General features: G+C 43.7%; 2 protein-coding genes across 8 annotated transcripts in view; one reads left to right on the top strand and one right to left on the bottom strand.

The window, feature by feature from the left end:
* The first annotated feature begins 1,008 nt into the window (after nucleotides 1–1,008).
* LOC127059120 (translation initiation factor IF-2-like) lies at nucleotides 1,009–1,878 on the top strand. Its single transcript, XM_050969933.1, has one exon. It carries the CDS (start codon nucleotides 1,009–1,011, stop codon nucleotides 1,876–1,878), a length of 870 nt encoding a protein of 289 aa, XP_050825890.1.
* Nucleotides 1,879–6,434: 4,556 nt separating this feature from the next.
* Nucleotides 6,435–23,643, bottom strand: part of PRR5 (proline rich 5) — a 74,046-nt gene continuing 56,837 nt past the window's right edge. For all 7 annotated transcript variants that reach the window (XM_030237832.2, XM_050987807.1, XM_009095186.4 and 4 more), the window contains 2 exons: nucleotides 10,207–10,345; nucleotides 6,435–7,499 (listed from right to left, as the gene is read on the bottom strand). In XM_030237832.2, coding sequence (XP_030093692.1) covers nucleotides 6,949–7,499; nucleotides 10,207–10,345 — 690 coding nt within the window. In that variant the 3' untranslated portion in view covers nucleotides 6,435–6,948. The remainder of the gene's footprint in view (nucleotides 7,500–10,206; nucleotides 10,346–23,643) is intronic.

Genomic DNA, 23,643 nt, shown 5'->3' with positions numbered 1-23,643 from the left:
TTCATCACAGCATATAAAAATCCACCTATTTTTAACCTAACAAAATGATCACAAAATTTTACTGCAATAAAACCTTGAAAACCTCATCAAAAATAAAATTTCAAAATTCCATTATAACCTGAAAACTCATACATTAGTTATACATACTAAACATGGACTTCCTCCAAAACAAATATTCCTAATACCCCAAATATCTCAAATAAAGATTTAAAATAACTACTATAGAGCCAAAAACCATAAAACAATTAAAAACCCAACCTCAACTATCTAAAACAATCTATAATATCTCTTCTTAAAAAACACCCCAACAAATACCAATTACCACCTCAACAATACACCACCAGCAACACCCAACAACTCAAAATACTGTCATCCCCATCCAAAAAATACACCATAAACTAAAACACCAAAAAAAAAAAATCAGCAAAACCCACTCACCCTTCAACAAACCCATTTAGCCTACACACATAAGCACAAAAATAAAAATTAACTATAAAGTATCATACCTTAATTAACTCCACCATTAAACACTGCTATACCAAACTTAATTTAAAAAAAAATCACAAAAACCAAGTTACAAGTAGTAAATAACACCAACAAATAAACCAACACACTATATACCACCAAAAAATGAATAAAAGCCACATATAAATGCCACTATTTATTAAACAGCACTGCCATTAAATATATTTGTATATATATAAATGTATACATACAATTAAAATATATTAATTTGAGCATTAAATCGACGATATAAGAAAGTAAAACGTCCTAAAGTGATAATATAATAGGATATCCTCTATCATCCTCACCCAAATTCTCTCTGAACTATATTGCCGAACACAAACAACAGAAAAAAAATCAATTTTTTACTTATTTTACCTAACGTCTCATGTATTAGCCAAAATGAAAAATTTGGCCAAAACTGTAATTTCTTCTTCTAAAACTATTCAACTTTACTGCGGTACAAAAAAACCAAACCACCACCAAAAACCTCATGACGAAAAGATGCTCGTCACACCCCATGCACAATTCCCTCCCCCCCTGCCGCTGGATGGACGCAGCAATGAAAAAACGGACACCCGGAGGTCTCACGACACAGTGCGAAATGCGTGGAACACTGTTTCCGCAAGACGCCCACGGTATTATTTAAAGCTGTGGCTCGCTTACAGAGCAACACCAACAAAGCCCACAAACAAAAGCCTGCGTGGTCGGGGCTGGGTTTTTTTCCCCCTTCTTCCGTTCAGTGACTTTGGCAAAGCATGCTCCGAAGCTTACAAGCCACAGGTGTCCCCGAGCGCCCCTTGCCGGGACTCGCTCCCGGCTGGCGCCGCTCCGCGGGGCGGGCGGCACCGGGAAGGCCACTCGAGCCACGGGAACGGCGGCACCCGGCGCCCCAGGGCGGCCCGGGGATCCCGGCACACGACGGAGCGCGGCTCCCGGCAAGAAAGCGGCTCCTCCGGCACGCAGGGGCAGCGCCGCGCCGGGAGACTTCCGACCGCTCCCCCCTGCCCGGCGGGGCCGGCACCGGGCCCGGGGACCCCGGCGGCGCCCGAGCCCCGCGCCCGGAGCGGACAGAACGGCCGGCACCGGCCGGCCCGCCGCAGCGCCCATGCCGCCTCTCCCGCCCGCCGGCCCGGCAAAGCTCCGCTCGGCTCCGCACGGCTCGCACCGGCACTGCCGCGGCGGCCCGGCCGCGCCAAATTCCCCGACCAACTCAGCGAGTGCCCCGGCGGTGCCAGGAGGGCTCCCGAGCGAGAACGTTCGGTGCCGGGCCACGGGCAGAAGAAGCGCCCTCAAATGCAGCGGCACAGCCCGATTGCGACCCTGCGAACGCTGCCAGAGCTGGAGGTTCCCGCAACTGAACCCCGGAACTGACGCCGCAGGCGGGGCTCACCTCGCTTCAACAAGGGCAAATAAATGTGTTCTCCCCTTCGGTTTCATCCCCTGTAATAGCAGAAAATTCAGAAAAGAACCGTATCATCAACACCTCAAACAAGAACCATAACATTAAAATAGACAATATCCCTTATCGTACACCAACTGCAAACAAAACAAAACAATACAATAAATTATTAAAAACCACCTTAAAACCACTACATTAAAAAAACTTTCAAAAATTAAAAACTGCATGTAACAAAAAATTTAATAAACTAACACCCAAAACTCCAGCAGCCGAGCTAGCCCTACTAAATCTGTATGTTTATACATACAATAAACAAAACCAAAATCCCAATAATACATATCAAAAGTCTGTTAAAGAAAGCTATTGAAATTAATTCTTCCTCAAATACAAACTCATCCATAGTTATTGTGACTCAAGAACCAAATTACACATAGTTAATAATACCAAGCAATAAAACAACATGTTATATACCACCAAAAAACTAATATTGAAGAAAAGCAGAATTAAAAAAAAAAAAGTCAGTATTTAACTTTTTTTTAACCAACTTCTCACTTATTAGCTAGAACAAAAAAATTTGCCAGAACTGTAACTTCTTCTTTTTCTTCTAAAACTATTCAACTCTACTCGAATGCGAAACACCAAATTGCCACTAAAAAATTCCCACACTGCCACCCAAGAACACCCACCCAAAAGCAGGGCAGAGAGATGACTCATTAGCTGGATTGATGAAGCCAAGTTTAACCATTTGTTTTCATGGAGCAACTAGGCTAACAGCACAGCACCTGGGGGAATTCACAGCCACTTGTTTGTGGTATTCTGGGACCACATAAAACATTGGAATCACTTTCTGGGACTTCTCTGAATAGCTAGGGGAGTTCAACCTCTTGGTATAATCTCAATCCCCCAGAGGTCCCAGAGGTCCCAGAGGTCATGCTGACATGGCAGAACAGGCAGAGCCTGAGGTCCTTCAGGCCATACTGAACGACTGGGATCCACCCTGGATACCTTCAATGCCCATCAGCACAAATTATAACTATTTTCCTTTTAAAAAGGTACTTTTAACTTTGTGGAAAGGTGCAAACAAGACTACGATTGCAAACCAGGCATTATGTTCTCCTGGAGGGCATGATGGCAAGGATTTATGTATTATTAAAATGGCTACATATGTTCTTTGCAGCACTGCTGGCTTGATTGATATCTGGGTTTCTGCTCCCTGCCTCCAAATTTTGGTACTTTTCTCAAAGTTCTGGAATGACAGTTACACCTCTGCAGACAACAGCTCAAAAATAACACTAAAGAATTTCTGACACCTTCATTTTTAAGATGTTCTTACAGCATATTATCCTAGTAAAGGGACAATCCATACATCTCTAACCAGAACCGTAGAGATATCAGTTACTTTCACATACTCAAATGTCTGTATAATGGCCTTTGGGGAAGTTGGCCCATGGCTCCTCTCTCCTCCACCTCTCCTCCTCTCCTCTCCACCACACCTTGGAGGTTCAGGTTTAGTCAAAAGCACTATTGAAACCTGTGTGCCAGGAGCTACCTGAATAATGAAAGTAATTTTCTCCATTTATATGACAGGAAGGCTCTCTATTTGGACAGCATTATTTGCAGCCAATTATTCTGCTACTTCCAGCAGTGCTCTAGGCAGCTGAATTACTTCTCACAGAGCTCAGGAGCTGTTCATTAGATAAATCTCTTTCAGTCTCCCAGTTCCTTTTGCTTGCATAATGTTCCCCCTGCAGTGCTATATGACGGGAGCTTTAAGTGCTATCTGTTCCTCTGTATTACACTCATAGGACTTTGGAACCCGTCCTAACCAGGGAAAGAACAGCTTTTGATTCTTGGATTAGGACACCAAGTGCCACAGTTAATCGTAACAGTGGGAGCATAAAGAGGAATAACTGGCATACTCAGAATGCCGCTTCAGGGCAAAGCTCAAGTGACACTGCCCTGTAGCAAGATTTGAAAAGTTCAAAGTCCATCACTTCATAAATACATTTTGGCAAGAACCTGCGCTATTCTCTTTGACATGTATTTCTCCTTTGTAATGACTCAGTGGTTTGTCTCTAGGACTTCCATATCCCTAACGTGCTTGCACTGGGATTACTAGCAGGAGGATCACAAATTTAGGAAGTCTCATATCTGTGCAGCGTTTATAGTCAAGGAACACTGGGCTTGGCCAGTAAGACCATCGCATCAAGTCTTACAATTTTCACTCATATCTGCCTACACCTTTTAACATAAACTTGAAAAGAGTCAAAATTCCACCATACCACTGTTCCAACAGGGAACTGAACTCTGACTTCAGATATTTTCATCCTGCTTGAGCAGGAAGGTTGTACCAGATGATCCCACTGGTGGGTCCCTTTTAACCTTAATCATTCTGTGATTTTTCAGGGTCTTCAGAGCAAGCCTGCTGAGTTATAATGTTTATTTAATTAAAAAAGCTCGAACCATGAAAGTCAAAATGCCTTTATTCCTTACTTACTCATTACCCCCCGAAGTAGAGCTGCAGCTCAGCAGAGAGGGACTGCCATGAATACCACATTTGTCACCTCTGACCAATTTAATTCAGCAAGCTCTAAACCACAGGTCAGCCTGTTCCATTACAGCATCATCAGAGCAACTTACGTTAACCGAAGCCAACTGAGAGCCTCTTCATCCTAAAGAGGACAAACATAAGCCCTTTACTTCAGCTCAGCGGAACTCATAGTTCATCTTAACAAGAGGTAATGAATCCCAGCAGGTGTGAGTGAACCCAAGCTTTTTAAATACTCATTTAACACTACTTCAGCTGGTAATCAAAGTTTTGGGGGTGAGGCTAGGCTGAATTTCTCTTTTCTGTCCTTCTCCAGAGTAGTCCTAGTAAAGTGGCCTTGGACTCTATCTTCTGAAGAGCCTAAGTGCTGCTCATGAAAGCTATTAGGAGATCCTTCTCACGCTGCTGCTAGAGCTGTGACTTTGAAGACCTCACTCTTAAGAGCTAATATAAAAGCTAATTGGATGTGTTGGGCTGCAATGCCCCAGTACCCCGGGACAGCCAGGTCCCCTAACAGTCTTTCTGGTTTAAGAAAGGTTCCCCTAGCAGTGCATGTGAGAAGGTGAAGTGAACCCATGCCAGGCTGCCTGTCTTGGACAAGTGGAAACACTGAAGACAGGGCTATTTCCTTCTCGAAGCTTTCTGAGGTGGCTGTTAGGAGAATTTCTCTTATGCATTCACTCTCTTAAACCCAGTCTCTAAATAACCTTCTAAAACAAACAGAGAAGGATTTTTATTCACTATCTCCATGTGTGCGAGGTGGGAAAAGCTAGTTAATTACCAGCATACCAGAGGATTCCATCAGAGGAATCCTGTATACCAAGGTCTTCCATCAGAGCAGAAGACACTAACCACGAAAAACCTCCAGTGGGAAGGGTCCTAGCAGTCCTCTTCTCTCCTCCATTGAAAATATGCTTAAACATTCCCCAGTAATTAAGTATGCTTATGACTTTTAAAACATTTAATGTTCCTTGAGGGATGAAGGTGTGTGTATTTGTTACATTTGGGGTTATGTTATATTTTTATGTAAGGGTTTGAACCTTATCTTTTTCTCCCTGCACTGTGTCCTTAGAACAAGGCTGCGGACATTCTTTTTCTCCAAATAAAATAATAATTTAGGAAACAGAAGAGTGTTTGTCAGAAACAAAATGAATATCAGAAAGAATGACGGTAGAGACTGATGGTGCCAGCACGGTGGCTTATACCAATTTAGGACACTTTTGGAAATCATCACTCCTGTCATATAACGGATCCAATTTCAGCAAGAATTCCATTCTCTCCTGTGGTTTCCACAGGGCCAAATAAGGTAAGAGTTCCTGGAGAATGAGGGTTCATCATGCCATCCAGCAAGGAGAGGGTGGGCAGCTCAGGAGATATCATCTGACTCCTTCCACCAAAGCACAGATACAAAATGGAATTGCCTTCACTGCAAAACCCCCCTGATCAAAACTGTATTGTGCAGCAGGATTTCTGCTTCACCTTGGTATCATATGCATCAATCCTCTGCAAAACTATTGATCCAGCTCTTACACCACTGTGTTACTGCAAGAGAGAATCAAAGGGCCGGGTGTGCTCAGGATAAGAGCCGAAAGGTTCACACTTCCCAAAACTGACAGCAGATGCACTATGGTACTTCTATAAGAATATAAATATAGAATGAGGATTTCCCTGAGAGGCCAAATTTTCATTTATTTAGGAAACAAGTAAGTTGAAATATGATGGCATCTCTCCATACAACAGATGCTTCAGGAGCTGACAGTACAGACTTCTCAGAAGTGCCACATTCAGAGCAAATTAATTTTGTTCTTGAAAGCCAATTTTGAGACAGCCCTTCCAGACACAAGGTACTGGCTGAGGAAAAAGTGAAACAGAAAATGAGACACGAGGCATTGTGTGACATCAGGAAGCATATTTCTGTTTATTTGCCTTTCTTCAAGAACTCTAAGTCAGCCATTAGGCAAAGGAGTGCATACAAGGATGTACAAGAAAAAGATTAAAAGAGACTTCTTTATTATTGTATTCTGTGGCATGAAAGCCAAATGCCTTTTGTTTTTGTTTGTTTGTTTTTAAAGGATATGTTTCTACTCTGGCTGAGGTGTTACACTTCAGAGAACAACCTACCATCTGCAGGAAACCTCTTTAGAAAATTAGAAGTGAGCACAGCTATTTGCTGAGCTGTTTTCCTGAAAAAACACTGCCAGCTGCACTAATAGTATTTTACCAGACACTTGTGAGTTTGTGAACTTCTAAGTTTATAAAGAAATAGGAAATCCATCTGCCGGCTGACAGGGATGGGGAAAAGCAGCTGGAGCTGCTTACCCCTCAGGAGATTCCCACCTGCTATAAACAAACTGTGTTTGTTCCGTACAGCCACGATGACCTGGCAAATCTGCCTTAAATCTGCCCAGGCATAGACAGCTTGCCCATAGTCCGATACACTGTGTTAGTAACTTTCCTATATAATTAAACCCCACAGTTTGTCTCCTAATATCCTTCACACAATGCTCTGTCTGTTCACGTCCACATTGTATGCTGATGAATTGGAACAGCCTCGGCCAAAATCAATGAAAATGCCTTCAGAATCAGAGTCGATGGACTCCAAAATCTGATCCACTATGTTCTCAGGGCTGGAAGAGGGAACTGGAAGTAAGGAAGTGTCTCTGTCTAGCTCAAAAGACCTGTGTGGGTCACCAATTGCGTGGAAGAGTCCTGTCTGTTGCTCAGCTGTGCTGAGTTTGCTGGAGCACTGCACTGACCCAGTGCTGGGCCTCTCCTGGTCTCCTGGCAGTGAGCTTTTCATGGTTGTCATGGAGCTCTTGGAACCGTTGTCCATGACGGTGGTGAGGTTGGAGTACCCCTGGAGCTCCAAGCAGGAGGTCATTTCTGAGACAGAGTGCCTTCGGATGCCGGTTCCGTTGGCAGCTATGCTCTCAGTGTCATACTCGGCCACCGGTGTCAGCAGTGGATTGTTGTAGCTCTTTGATCGCACCACGGGGTTCTTGGCAAGGATGTCACCCGACTTGGAACGTCTGAAGAACCGCTTCTCTGTAAACAAAGAGCCAGAGTCATATCTGCAAAGTCTCCAGTTATGGTACTAATAATTATGGGTGTTCCAAAGAAATGCAAAGCCCTGATTATTCATAAGCTTTTCTGGAATGAAACTTTTCTAGAAGAAGACACTTTGCCGATATTTCTGATTCACAGGCTTCAGATTTCCTAGATTTCTTTAGCATACTGAAGACCCCAAACCTATCTTTACAAATAATAACTGAGATTCCCTTATAGTCACACAGCTTCAGCGGCTGAACTAAAACAGTAAATACAGTGAGAGAGGTGGTAATACAGTTGTAAATACTTCCTTTAGACAAGAACAGAAAGTGCAATTCTGTTCTTTTTCAGGCTATAAACATTTTTCCTCATTTTTAGTAGCTGAAATTTAACTTTTCCACCCATCCTGGGAAAATTAAGTCTCTTTAAATTTGGAGCATGAGGATTAAGACAGGCAGTTTTTCTACTACTTCTGGAAAAACCTTCAAAGTTCAGAGACCACATGGGGGAGACTAGCAAGAGTGACCGAAAATGTTAACTAGAGGGCAGTGCCCACAGAAACCTCTTTTTGGGGGAGCAAATCTGCCTTAAATCCAGCAGTGATTGCCTGAATGCTGTGAATCAAGTGGAGTTTTAAAAAAAGATAGGCAGCAGATGGCAGCAAGTGAGCGCTGAGCTCCCTCTCTGGCAGTAGTTTAGCGCTGGAACATCCTGGCAGAGTGAATAAAATTACCATCATGAGCAAAACGACCACCACTCAAACTCTGTGCAGGTCTCGGTGCTCGGATTCACTCCTGCTATCAGAAGAAGTGGTGTGAATAATACGTCTCACTTTTGAAGCTTTCTTTCTGCTACTCTCACTTTGCCATCCCATGAAGGAGGCACAACTGGAGCAGGGGCTCAAATTACCCTCTGGAAGTCATGACAGCCACTGCAAATAAATGTCTGCTTTAAATCAGGATGCTGGTATATGTTCCCTCAAACATATTCCAATCTCTTAAAATTATGCTATTGTGCAATTATGTGCTTACCTAGACACAAATTCCAATCATATACTGTACTACTAAAAAAGCCAGTTTCTGTATTTAAGACTGTATTTTGCAGCTGTGTCTGCCTTAGCAGTGAAATTATCTGATCCAAGTTCATTTTTGGACTTTTTAATTGTTAAGGAGTTTAAGATGGTAATCAGAAAAGGTTCCTGGGGCTATGAACTCTGGTAACAACATGCAACATGCTAGCAAAACAGTTGAAGAGAATTAGATTCATTAGTTCAAAAGAAGCAGCCACTTGTACACTCCCTTGGATCCAGGGTCAGTGATTGCAGTGAGACCCATTCCAGGAGTATTGCTACATCTACAACCCAGACCAGAGCAAGAGGAAGTGCCCAGCCTACCAAAACCTTCCTATCTTCTGCAATCATGTAATCAGACATTTATTAGCTAACAATCTCTTTCACTGATGCCTTATTCTCTTTTGGTGCATTTCTTCTATCTTGACATACAAAAGCTTGTATTTAGAAAATGTCAATTTGAGGCTTCCTTTAAATGCTTGTGGCCTTTTAATGGCAAGCAATGAATACAAAGCAGTAATCCTGAACCATTTTCAGGACATAACCAGCCTCTATTTAGTCACTTAACACTCATTTGTTTCTTAAACACCTGCTGCAACACAACCATTCTGCCATTCAGCTCCAAGAGAAAATCAACTACTTTACTGACCATTTCTGACAAGCAAACAAACTGAACTGACTGCAGAGAAAACATGCAATTGAACTTATCTTCCCTTCTGTCTGCTTTATTTAATCAGATCATCTCAGTATTTACAATAAAATACTCAGGTACTACCACGTTTCCTTTTTCGTTTACGCTGGTAGTATCTCCCTTGTATTTTGAACAGATTGCATTGGTATGTAGGATATCCCACCTTCATCCTGGCTAAATCTTGCCATCAAAGAAGTCACCAAAGGCTTCAGAGCTCCAAGAATCAGAAATTAAGCTGGAGGGAACTCAAGCTGCCACCAGGCCAGCCCACGTTTCCCCCTTGCTCCTTATGGATGCTGATGTTTATGACAGGCAAAAAGTGTCTCAACAGGGAAGATTCAATAATCTCCAGAGGCAATGCATGGGAAATAAAAGAGATTTTTCCTTCCATGTAATACGAATTCTCACTGCTATGTAAGACCCACTCTGTATTTCTTATCTCCATTGGGATGGAGAACAGCTTATTACTTTCTATCTGCAGAAAGCTTTTACATGCTTGAAAGCTTATGCGTTAGTCTTTTCTAATACAAATTCCTACTCTCTTCCCTAATTTTAACAGCCTTGTACGATCTTTGTGTACTAATGAACACTAATGAAAATTAACTACTGAGTACTTTAAAAGTGGCTTCTTGCTTCTTCCTCTCACTGTCCATAAAGCATCCTGTGTTAAAGCTCTCTTGTTAAAAGGTAGAATGGGAATGCTAAATACTGTAGGTTCATTTTACTGATTTTTTTTATTACTGAGCACTTTTATGATGATCTGTTTTCATCTTTTGCCACTGCAAGTTTCACTGCGACTCTGCACCTTGAATGGTTTTAAAAGAGAAGCCTGATGTACTCATGTAAGCACTGGCACCACCTCTTGTGCAGGCCCTGGCCATGCATGGAGCAAGGTTTTGGGAAGTTCTCTGTGCTGTGCCAAATGGAGTATGTGTTGTTCTTACCCAAGATACAGGCAGAGTGCATGAAGGGTCCGTCACTGGAATACAGACCATACGTGCCCAAGTAAGGAGAAACAACTTTCTGGATCAGGGATTCGAGTTTCAAATAATCTTCAGACACACCTTTCGACTCATGAACCCCCTGAAAAAGAGGAAATACCCGAGATGAGCACTGCCCCTTTCAATCACAAGCTCTCCTGGCTCACCAGGGCAACCAGAGAAGAACAAGCATTTTCACCAAGCGAAAGCAAAGGTGCCCTGCAATGTGATCCTGGTTTGCTCGTACAGCTGATTCCTCTTCTGTAAAACCAAGAGATGTGAATCAGACCAGAGCTACCTCCAGGACATTTAAATTCAGGAAAAGTACATCCTACCTAGTGCACAGCACTCAGGGAAGGATAGAGGACGTGATCTATAAAGAGGAATTAAAAACATCCCTGGACTTTTTGCTATTGCAATCTTACAGTGACTTCCTGAATGATCGCATCTGGTACCACAGGGTGTCACTGCCATCTCGGCAATACCAAGAGCATTAAGAAAAAGGTGAAATGAAGACCCTCAGAAATATTTCTTTCAGGATATTTTCAACAACAAATATTTACAGTTAAGAAGTTTGTTCTCTTTCCTCATCCATCCCCTGGCACCTATCAATGTTCCACGCAAAAGTCACATTATAATTAGCATGGTAAGAATCACCCACAGCCAAAATGTTTAGCCTTTAGCTGTTAACTCTGCACTTCCACCCACAAGCACACTTGTTAGGCTGCAGAGGTGACAGAAAAACCTTGCAGAATTGTATTCTCCCTTCAGCTTACAGCTGTAGAGTGTGTTCTCCCATGTGGTCTGAGCAGAGCACCGTACACTCTTGAGCAGGATACCTCTTGCAATATGGAGCAAATTCACATTTTCCACGTGCTCAACACATCATGTCGCAGAATTAAGATCCTAAATGCCATACTCAGCAAGAACTCTGTCAGAATTTAGGAGATTTCATGATGTGTTCCTGAGCTACTGTAAAAAGAAATTGATTGGGATGAAAGCCTCCGGCGAGCAATATAAAGACCAGATGGGTAAAGCTGCAACACTTCCTTCAGCATGTGAAAGGATCCTGACATTCAGGATGTGTTCACAGCTCACTATGACTCACCAACCAGAGTCTAGAGTGACTCCCAGATGTGTTTCTGAATGGCTGACTCTACACCCTGCTTGCTGCACTGCCTCATCATTTGATAAAAGTTTATGAATGGAAAATAAATAATGGCTAACAGAGAATTCAAATCTGGACAGAATTTGAATTCCAGTTCAGCAGTTTTTAAGTAACAAATAATGATCTTTGGTGATGTGCTATGTCCTGGAAGGCGGCTGGACACACTGTGAGTGAGTGAGTGAGTGAGTGAGTGAGTGAGTGAGTGAGTGAGTGAGTGAGTGAGTGAGTGAGTGAGTGAGTGAGTGCTGGGACAGGAGCCGCAGAACTCGGGACACGGTCACGGCGGGGATGGCGGCAGCGGCCGGATCGGAGGCTGGCAGGGCTGGACACAGGGCTGGACACAGATGGCTCAGGCAGGGAGACAGGGACAAAGCGGCAGGGCAGTGGTCAAGGACACAGGGAGGCAGGACAGACGCGAGGGCCAACAAGTGCCAGCAGCAGCAGGAGAGCCAAAAGGCATGCTGGAGCCAGGGAAAAAAAGGACAAAAAGCAGGCTAGGGCCAGGACAAAGGAGCAGACCTCAGCAGGCTACTCAGCAGGATCCAAAGCAAAACCATAAGACTCAAAAGGCCCCCAGACTCAAAAAGCCCCAACTCAAAAACCCCCAAGAAAACAAGTCTGGAAAGGCCCCCAGAGCTGGTGACGCAGTTACTTTTATACCCCCTGGTCCCGCCTCAAGTCTGCCTGCTGGCAGGAGACCACTGGCCCAGTCCAGCCTTCCACTGTGGTCCATGGGTGGCGACCTTTCACCATCTGATCGGAGAAGCCTCTCTGGGGAGTGCAGTGTCTCCTGCTGTCCCACGTGAGCTTGGAAATGGTTGCCACGCAAAGTCCCCCCAGAGACAAGGCTTTCTCCCATCTTCTAGTTGTCTCCTGCACGTGACAGGAGACAGTTGTCTCCCCCACATGCCTCTGACAATCAGTGTTGAGACAAATCAAAACTAAATTGGCTCTTCACAAACCCCAGTAACTCACTAGTGCCACACTGCTCAAAAACCTACTCTTACCACCAGCTGAACTGTATGAGTAACAGAAGTGTACTTGCATAGTGGCACCTTAACACTGTCTGATTTCCTATCAGCCTTCAGGTCTGAAGAGTTCTTTTGGCTTTGAATTATATGTTCTGATGAACTACTCAAAAGCCAGAGCTATATTCTGCATGGACAGCTGCTCTTGCAGAGATACAAGGAGACTTCCAGCAGCCCTGCTGGGCTGGGATAGGCTCCTGTGGTAAGCTGACAGGATGGAGACTTGACCCCCAAGCTACAGCTGCTGGGACAACTCTCCATCATCATGGGGCCAGGGAGCTGTGCAGGGCACAGATTCACCTCATCCCCACCACTGATGTCCTTCAGCTGCTGCACCTGGAGAGCCCACTGGCTCTCTGTCCCTGAGTAACACTCCTCTGAAAAACCCAATTCCCTCACCACCTGCATCAGCTTCTTCAGTCTTGCCCTCAACCTTCAGTTCTGTTCTCTCAAAGCATTGTTAACCTCCACCTCTTTTGAATTTCAGCATCTTTTAGTTGCCACCTTTGAAGTGAAGAAGGCACTGAGTTCTACCATTACAGTGCAAAACCACTCAGTATTGAAACAGCCTGCTATTATTTTTAATCCTCATCTCTGCACTCCAAGGGATGTTTTTAAAAACATACTGAAAACTCGTAAAATATGTGGTGTTTGCTGGAGCCAGTGCTGACTTCTGCACTGTGCCTTGGCACAAACATGCTCTATTACCTGCGACATCCTGCACTGACCATTGTTCAAAGCTTTTCTGCAGGGGCCTGATGGAGCAACCCTCTTAAACCTTTTACTGGCTGTGGAGATTCTGTCAGAGCAAGAGCATTAACAGGGTGTAGATCCCATCCTGAACCCGCAAACCAGTGGTTTTCCTGCATTCCTTTCTGATGTGATACTCAATAACAAGCACCCTCTGGGCCTCTATCTTACCAAATATAAGTACATCCCAAAGTGTAGCAAGGACAATTTCAGCCTTCCCAATCTAAACTTTCCATATGATCTAATGACTCATCTCTGATTCTCTCATGACTGTCTCATGACAGTCCCACACACACACACACTTCTTGGCCCTAATAGGCCAAGGGAACAAAACATCCTCACTTTGGGTAAACAATCTCATATTGCATTCTACTTTAGCACAACACAGGCACAGCAAGTGAGATAAGAATTGCGTTTTCTTTCTTCTCTGCTTGTCTCACAGCTTCTCTCTGTTCAGAGGGCACGTGAATACTGCAACTGTGGCCTTTCATGAACCCAATCTCATTTTAGGAGAACAGTTTTATGCTTCTCCATGACTGTGAGATGTATCTATTAAATTCCCTTCAAAGGCCTTGCCTGACCTATTTATTTTGCAATTGAGGGCCAAAATACCTCAATATCAAATATCTGCAAACACCTTAGTACTGTTGGAAGAGTGGAACTGCTGGATCAAATCCACACTGTTTCAAAACGCAACAAGGGTCAGCTCATTATGTGTCCATTTGGAAAGGATTATAATGTAATATTATGACAAGAGTCTGCCCTACTCTGAAGGCATGGGGATAATGGGGATTTGAGTCCTGAATATGGATGAACCTATGAAGAACAGAGACATGTATTTCTGCATGAAATACAGTACCCAAGTCCCAAACTTCATTAACCTTAATTAAATGGTTTTGAAACCAAAATTTTTCTGTAGTAGTTCAAATGCATTAAAATGGCCCTATGCATGACTGGTTTTTATTTGTAAACATGCAAGCACTGCCAGAAAGGCCACATCCTTAAAGACTACAGGTTATTTATGTATTTACTTTATGAAGACACTGCCCCATCTGCTGGACCAGCTCCACGCATGGGTCCCGCTGCTACGCTTGAGTGTGGCACTGGAATAAAACTTTTCTTGTATTTAGGAACAAAACCCCATAAGTCAAATCCACAACCATTCAAGCAAGTAGGGATGCACCCAACTGCTCAGGTTTCCATCCCTCTTAATTCTGGAAACTAACCATGAACTCCTACTGAGCTTTTGAGGGCACAAAAGCTTCTTGTGAAAGCACAAAGGAAAGAATAAATGAGTAAACAGGTATGTTCAGAAGAAGAGGTGGGGGATTTGTACCTAAGCACATAAGGCCACAGCCTCCTTTTTCAGCATGTACAATCATAGAATCAGAGAATGGTTTGGGTTGGAAGGGACCTCAAAGCTTATCCCATCCCCTGCAGAAACACCTTCCACTATACCAGGATGTTCCAAACCCCATCCAATCTGGCCTTGGACAATTCCATGGGTGGGACAGCCACAGCTTCTTTGGGCAACCCGTGCTAAGGCCTCACCGCTGAAACAGGGAAGAATTTCTTCTGTATATAGGATTTCCTTAAGCTTTAAAGTCCTAAAGCAGAGGCCACCTCAGGCAGGCATTTAAGGATGTAAAGGGTCCCTCTCAAAGATAACCTTAAAACTCCAAATATGAAATGCTTTGAAGAATTTTTTAATGTACATAAATTTTAACAAAAAATACTGCTAAGCCATTATTAACGTTGTATCTAGGCACAGGCTACTTGACTTGTAAAGCTTCCAGAAACATAAACTGTTTTGATAACATTTGCCATAATTTTTCTTTAAATAAATAAATTTTTAAAAATCATCAAATGTCCATGCTTTACTTTACCATGGTAACAAAATAAGCACAATCACAAGTCTGTACTTCTATTTCCTATTACATTAATTCTTCCCACCCTACTCTTCCCTCAAAGCAGTGAACATGCAGGCAAGTAATTCTACCATCACTCCAACTTGGTGGAGGACACAAACCTGCCTGCAGCCTCTGTCCCTCTGCAGCTAGGTGGTCATTGCTGCACCCAGGCTCCTTATTCACCATCACAACATAAATATTTTTTTCTTTTCCTTTAAAAAGGACACCTAACATTTCACCAGATAGTGTCGGCACTTCCAAGTGACTGCAAACCAGGCTGCCCAAGCCCAGCCTATTGGGGAGCTGCTCTGACTGGGAGTCGCAAAGGAACCCAGAAATTAGTCACCTGCCTTACACCGCTTCTCACTTGGTCTTGGCTTCTTCCTTTCCTCAGGCTCTGGTAAGAAACCCAGACATGAAGCAATTCCCCAAAGACAATGACAGCCATGAAAACGAATGATAGCTGCTATTTAGGCTGCAGATAGTTTGGTCCATATTGTTAGACAGTCTGACTGAATTAGGATACAGAATTTTAGGCTTCCCACACTCTTCTGAGCAGAGGCGGGGTGTATTATGTTCCTGTCTCGAGGAACCTGGCACAAGGCAGAATGGGAGTTGGGTTTGTGCATCCTTTGCTGCTTATTCCTCTCTCTTCTTACCCCCCAAAAAATAGATGTGAAGCTGCAGATCTCCTTTTTAACTGTATTGGGGAGCAAAGAGGTGGCAAATCCCCACCATTAATAGCCTGCGCAGACAGACCAATAATGAAATACAACTGTACTGGGTTTGCATGGCAAAGCTTTGGTAGCAAGGTGGGGGGTGCAGTTTGCAGGCAACTGTTGCCTGGTGAGAGGGACTCATGCTAGAGAAGTTCATGGAGAATTGTCTCCTATGGGAGGGACCCCATGTGCACCAGAGGTGCAGCAGGGGAGGGACTCCCTTCCTTAAGTAGAAGGAGAAACAGTGAGTGATGAACTGATCATAACCCCCGTTCCCTGTCTCCCTCCCTGCACAGCTGGGGTAGGAGGTAGAGCTAGGAAGGAAGGGTGTGGGAAGATGATGTGTTTAAAATTTTATGTTATTCTCATTATCCAACTCTGATTTTGTTAGCCATAAATTCAATTAGTATCTCTAATTAGACTGTCTTTTGTCTGTGACAGTATTTGATGAGTGATCTCTCCTGGTCCTTAACTCAACCCTTTTTTGTATTTTCTCTCCCCTGTCCAGCTGTGGAGGCGAGCGATAAGAGAGGCTTTGGTGGGTGCCTGGCATCCAACCCATTACATGGTTGCCTTCCCCTGGATCGCGGAGCAGCTTCTGCCCCAGTGCTATGGGAATTACAGCCTGTTCACAAGTACTTGCTAGCACAGCACTATGTAGAACAAAGATGAAATTTTCTTCTTAAGTATTTCCGGTAGCCACCAGCAGAAGAATGGTATATTCACCACCCCATCCAGCTGCCTTGAAATCTTGGCAACTGGTGGGCTGCACTGATGGAAAAATGATTTACCCTAAAAATCCTGCACTGCACCAGACCAGAGAACTAAGCACAGGACTCACAATAGCTGGAGACAAAAGAGCTACAGCTAAAGCTATCACATCCTCTGGCCATCATGCACACCCTAAAGGGATGTTTCATGTATGGCAAGAGACCAAAAACAAGCCTGGCTGCTGGCTGTTCTTGCTACTCAGCTGCTTTTCACTGATGTTTGCCTTACATAATTCCACTTCAGGGCCTTAGCTGGATCTCCATCTGGCCATCACTCTCTCATGCCTGATTCCTTCCCTTTTAAAGCTTTGCTTCATCCCTCTGACATCTGCTGTTTCGTAATACCCCCCACCCATCACAAGCTCCTCTTTCAGTCCATGGGCAAGACCCTATCATCTGCTGAGCTCCTCTGCCACATAAGCCTCTCTGCATTCACCTTTACCAGAGGCTGCTTCAGTTCTGGCTCAACAGCTGCACACACATTGCCTCAAGTAACTCCTCACTCATCTGTGTGTGAATATCATCATAACGACTATTAAACACTCAAACAGCTTTTAATTGACCAGCAGTAACTCAGTGTTTCGCTCAGTACTTATAAAAGGTCACAGGTTCTGTATTTTCCAGTTCTGATTAATTGTACCCACCCTCTGTAACACCTAGAAATGGCAGTATTGCTCAGCAGCTTTTCACATCCCTCTTTAGCACAGGCTATTTACCTAATAAATTATACATTGAGAAGTATCTAAAGGTACCCTAAAAATGACGCAATGGAGGAACTACTTCATGCCCACCTAAACTTGTGGATGTGCTAAATCAATGACTGGTCATTGATTAAAGGCTGGAGCACTCACCTTGAGCTTTAACACTTCAGCTGATCAGCATGTGTACATGCGTAAGTATTGGTGCAAAGGATTGTCTTCTGCTTCAACTGATAAACTGCTGGATAGCTTTTAAATGAAAAATAAAAAAGAATAAAATAAAACATAAATAAAATCTGTATTCCTCCAGATCCAGGGGAACAAACAAACCAGACCTTCTGGACCCAAGCCCCAGGCCCTGCCAGTAACAGAAACAACACTAAGGGACGCGCAGCATGGCTTGGTGCAACTTCTGAACTCAGGAAAGAAAAGAGGAAAAGGCAAACTTCCGGATTATTTAACAAAACAATTTCAGCAATGATGACTCTTGGTAACTTAATGGAACAGAGAGCCAAGTCCTCTGCCCACGGACAAGAAGTGACCGTGTATGGCTCAGCTCATGGCCAGATAAAACACTCTGGATCTCAGTCTGCTGGAGCATCCTCCATATGGGGACATCAGGGGCACCCTTGATGGCTGGATTCACCCTTGTCTACCAACAAAATGCTGAAACAGTCCTGACCTGGTGCTATGTGAAAGGAAACACTGCCAGAAGCATTTACAGGGTCAGTTCTGAAAGCAGAGGTCTTGGCCTCATGTATTGCCCTGTCTTAACCACGCAGGCAAACAGTTAAGAAATGTAACTATTTTCTGCTAAAAAGCAGCAGGTTCCTTGGAGAAAAGGAAAACTCAATATGACAGAAAGAAACACTCAGGCAATGGTGATAATCTGACACATACCGGATAACAATCGTTGCCCAAACACTCCCAGAGAAAACTGAAATTAAAAGTCACAAGGCAGACGCACAATAATATCCGTTGTGAAAATACAGGATTCAGCCAACACTGGTGGTGGAGACTTTTGGTGCAGTGCAGTCTGCACACCCTGGTGACCACATAAACAGCAAGATGTGCTGCTTGGCATATCCCAAGAGAGAGCAGCAGCCTTGCTTGTGAGGCATTTGGAAACCAGTGTCCTTACAGGACTACTTCTTATCCCACTTTCACTGCATCGCAACCTTCTGGAACTTGAGTAACACAGACCAACCCTGCCTCAGGACGGGCAAGAAACCACCATGGGCACAAGCTGGAGACAAATGGGCCAGTAGTCCTTGCCACACACATCACCAATGGCACAGCATATGCTCCCAGTTACACTTTGGCTCACATTCAGGATGGAGATCTCCAGTACTCCATCTTCCTTAGAAGAGATGGATGCACATACTTTACAGCCAATCATCCAATTTGCACCGATCTTCCAGACAAAATCACAGACTACTCACAGACAAACCTATGGCAGCAAAGTTACGTTATGGTTTATTTGGTTGAGAAGAGGCCTCAGGAGCTGTTGCCAGCTATGCACAGCTTTTGTTTGCTCTACAGCACCGTTTCGTTGTCTAAACCCATCCAGCACATGCTCTGGACAATGGGTCTTGAAGCAGCAAGTGTTGCCCAAGAGCTGAAGCCTTCCTCTAGCACACAGCTGTTCAGGAGTTGCTGCTCTTACTGCACCACACAGCATCGTCCTGGGAGTCTCCTGCTCATGGCTCACTTAGTGGCCATGCACAGCACTCTAAGGAAAAGCTCAAAGATCTCGCTCTTATACCCACTGTAGGAACTCACACACAAGGAGGAGGACGTACTGGGCTCTCTCAACTCCAATGCCCAGGATGTCAGTCCTGCAGAGCAAATCCCGCAGTATCATACAAATTTATATAGCAGTATTATACTACGTTTGTGTAGCAACATCTGGCCTCCATTTACTCATGCACACAATGCAAAACGATGAATAAACTCATGGAAGTATTAGATGTGATAATGGATTCTTCTCAGCTTTTGCAAACTTGACACCAAGGGTAACGCCATGCATAGAATCAGCCATCAGTTTCAGACCTAAAAGTTAACCAAAGTCAACATTTTCTTGCTAACAGTGATAGCAGGAGAAATGCACAGGCAAAGAAAGGAAACAGGGCATGCTCAGTGCAGGCTTTCTTGAAGGATATGCTGCTTCTAGTGAACAGGGATGTAAAAACTTGCTGCATGAGACTGTGCGGTAGTCCTTAAGCATAAACAATCTGCGTTAGAAATTATTTAACAATCAAGATGAAGATTGTCAATAACTGACAGAATAACTAATTTCCAGAAATAAAGAACTAGCTTAGCTATTGAGTCCTCTGAACAGAGGAGAGCATGGATCTCTTTGGTACTTTTGCAAAGTACTTTTCTTGTGTGGATGCAGCTTCCCTATTTAGGAGCTGGGTGAATGCAGTTCTGAATACTTCAGCTAAGTCACCCTCAAAGACAATGTTTCCTCCATTTGCTTCAGTTTGTGCTCAGTGACACTGAGCAACACTGAGAAGAGTTTGGTTCCATCTTCTTTACATTCTCTCTTCAACTATTTGTAATAAGATGCCCCTGAGACATCTCTTCTCCATGCTGAACAGCCCCAGCTATCTCAGTCTTTCTTCCTGTCCCTTTACCACCTTCACAGTGCTTTGTTGGACTCTCTCATGGAGGTCCATGTCTCTCCAGTCCTGAGGAGCCCAGAGCTGCACATAGCACTCCAGGTGTGCTCTGCAGAACAGAGGGGCAGGATCACCTCTCTGACCTGCTGACAATACTTTGTCTAACGCAGCCCAGGATACTATTGGCTGTCCTTGCAGCCAGGGCACACTGCTGGCACAAGTTCTACTAGTACCAACAGGGCTCAGCATTTCTGGAGGACGCTACTTGAGGGCTACTTCTGGAGGACTCATACTTGAGAGCTTCAAGTCCCATAAAGTGCTGAATAAACTCACTGTGAGGGATTACAAGATCAACTGACGCATTTTGGAGAGACATCTGGGTAATGAAATGCCCTGCATCCAAGTAGCTGGGATCAAGGGACAAAGACTGAGAATTTAATGTACCTCCTTGTGCTTATAGCCCACTTGTTCATGTTTGCCAGCCTTCGTTTGCCTAGAAAACTTTGGGTACTTCCTCCTGGGTTTCCCTGATGACTCATGCTACTTTTATCCCAAGCAAACACCTCTGACATTTTTTACCCTTCAGGAAATAGCTTCAAAACAGGAAATAGATTCAAAACTGCTTCAAGAAGGAACTAAATTTTGCTTTGATGAAGCCTGTGTTGACTAAGCTGACCTGATCTGCTAAAAGTCAGCACGCCCCCTTCCTCATCGAAGTCCGCAGCCAAACCATAGCCTTGGCCAGCCACTTTGATCATGCCAAAGCCGTAACTGGGGGCACGGGGTAGAACTGTCCACATAGCTTGATCTGTCACATCACTGTAACCTCGCGCTACAGAAGTTTTGCTGCCACTGCCATGCAGCTCACTGGTAACGGAAGATTCACAACAGATAATGGTTTAAATCAAATAACATAATCTGAGCCCTGCTCTATTACATGATTAACTGTTTACCTTTTAATTGCTTGTAATAATTAGGTAGTGGCAAATTAATGAATTTCACAGTACGTGTCACGTACCACCTTGTTACATAGTTGTTTCTTCTGCATCTGCAACAAAATTAAGGGTAAGACTGTGAAATTACTGATAGAAAGCAATTAAGTGTCTACTCACCACAGAAGAAAAGATGCCTCCAAGAGACTCATTCCATCATTCTCCTATCTTTGGCAAATTACAACAAATTAGCCTTTTTTATTTCTGGAAGAAATCCACCACAAAACAGTTTCCCTTTGCAGGTCCCTTTGCCACCAGTGTAGTATCACCATGCTGTACGCATGGGCTGTTGACTCTGGCACTGGCAACCAGAGACCAGGATAGGAAACATTTGGGGATGGGGGCTTGGTGGTATGCCAGAGAAGGCAATTTGATACCTTTCACAATTCTTTCCCTTCTTAGTGCACTTTCTGCAGAGAAGGCTGAAGCTAATTTTTTTGATCACCCTTTTAGCTTAAGTGGAAACATGTCTTCCCATAACAATAAAATTCTATAGCATACAGACAGAAACAGACAAGCACCAAAACACCAAGAATCACTCCCAAGGGAAAATAAAATTCAGTTAGGGAGAAAAAGAGTCAGAAGGCAATATATGGGAAGGTAAAATGACAACGCAGCCAGCAAGATGACAGGAGAGGAAGCTGTGCTCTCAGCAAGTAACAGTGTTCAAAACACAGGGAGCACTGTGCAGCCCTTTCTCTACCAGGAAAGGCTCATGGAGCAGAAGAATGAGCACACGGGCTGCCTCTCAATCTCCTGGCAGGAAGCTTCTCCACTCACCTTGTGCCTGGACAGAAAGCTTTGGGCAATAAGAAGGTAGAGGCATGGTGGCACCTGTTCAGAGACAAGCCAAGCTACACACACACACACCCCCTGCCCCAGTTCAGCGCTGGGAACTGATGGTGACCTGGCTACAAAAACCACAGGAAAGACCATGTTTGCAACACTAGGAAATGACACCCTGCAGCTTTTCTGTTAGAAACCCCTTTTGACATTCTTCTTGTGAACAGTGCTCGGTGAATGCCAGCAGGACAGAATGGGATGTGTTGCAGCAGCGACCCTGAGCACAGGCTTGGCTGCCTCTGCCACCTGCACAGACACAGCTCGGTCACGCAAAGAAAATCTTTTTGTGCCAGGTGCTGGTAAAGACTGCTCAAGGTGCTGGTGCTACCTGGGATGGCTCAAAGCTCTGTGGTAACAGTCAAAAAGTGCGTGCCACCTCCAGAGGAGCCCCACCTGGATTGCCCTGGGCAATTCAAAAGCCACTATTCCCTTGTGCCTTTGTGTACCTAGGGTCATTCAGGGAAACTAAATTATACTAACTGCATTAAGAACAGAAATCTGTCAAGATAAATTATGCTTAGGCCTCTGGTGGAGAATTGGAGCATCATTAATTGCTTCCCTTCCTACTCCTTTAATTCTTGGAATGAGTGTCCATACAGACTTCTAAGGAAGTTTAATTAATCTTCCTTAAAGGTAGCTTAGTTTAACTTTCTTCTATTCCTCCTGTAGACAAGTCATGAATTACAGTATTAAAGCAACCCGACTCAAAGGATTCTTGCACTGTGGGAACACTTCCTGCTCAGAGTTTTTCAACAGTTAAAACTTCTATGCTGTCTTTTATGCCAGATTTAATCTACTAGCCCAAATGGGTCCACAAAAGACACCTGTACAGATGAATACAATTAGTTAAAATCTTCTCCTTCTCTTACTCAATAAAGTTATAGGGTCTGCAATGACACGCTACTTCAAGTTAATAATGATTTTACTGATTTCACTCTACATTGGTAGGGATGAAGGATTTGCCTAGCAATGTTGTACGTTTTAACAGACTGGTTTCATCACTAGAGGCAAATTCCAGGAGACATTTATTTTAGTTTAACCAACTCTACTCAAAAGCGTACCTTTGGTTAAGTAAACCAGTATCCTTCACAGAACTGATACTTTACCTAATATGAGGTACTCTTAAAATGCACCATGACTATAATACCCAAAGGGAATCTGCACAATGCAAACTGCCTTCAAAAATAATTGTTTAATTGATACTGGTTTTCTGAAAAACCATCCTTCTGCTAAAGATGAGGGACAAGATGCACATTTAAATTACTATGACATGGTGTGCATGAGACAGGTTCACGTGTATCAAACGAGAACTATATCATTTTATGTTGCTTCCCTGTTTTTCCACTGTTAAAGTTTACAAAACTGGCAAGACATGGTGCTGTGAAATATGTTGAGGGCTAGTTTTAGGAAGTACTTGATCTGAAAATAAAATCTCTTTTCATGTGGCAGTTGACTTCCAGTTACAAGGAGGGTGCACATGAGTGCAGAACTATTGAGGTGTGTGGTGCAGAAGCATGGGCTATATCGGAGTTAACACTGAGCAAGCCCCTGCCAGTTAGGAATAGTTAGGAGTAACCACCAGTGCTCCCCAACCTCTGCCCCTAGAGACACAACAATATGAACAAACTCAAAACCAAATATGACAAGTACTCCTCATCAGATGCCATGCCTTGTTAAAAATCCCAGCAATACAAATTCATTCCAGGATAACAAACTTGCGTCAATTTAACTACTGCAAACTGCACTTGCTGATAGAGACAATAAATAAACTAGAAAAAGAGAGAATATTGCACAAAACTAAATGAGGACCAGATTCTCAGTTCTGCATGTGTAAACACAAAGCAATAAAGGGCTCTTCCCTTTGTGTCCTGGCTGCAAGATTTCTTACCTGACTCTTCA

Source organism: Serinus canaria, chromosome 1A (assembly GCF_022539315.1).
Source record: "Serinus canaria isolate serCan28SL12 chromosome 1A, serCan2020, whole genome shotgun sequence".
NCBI classification, from domain to species: Eukaryota; Metazoa; Chordata; class Aves; order Passeriformes; family Fringillidae; genus Serinus; species Serinus canaria.
The sequence above is the reverse complement of the archived record's forward strand: the minus strand, read 5'-3'. Positions and strand labels throughout refer to the sequence as shown.

Excerpts from the sequence above, each read along its gene's own strand:
- LOC127059120 (XM_050969933.1), top strand. The coding sequence starts at position 1,009 with ATGCTCGTCACACCCCATGCACAATTCCCTCCCCCCCTGCCGCTGGAT.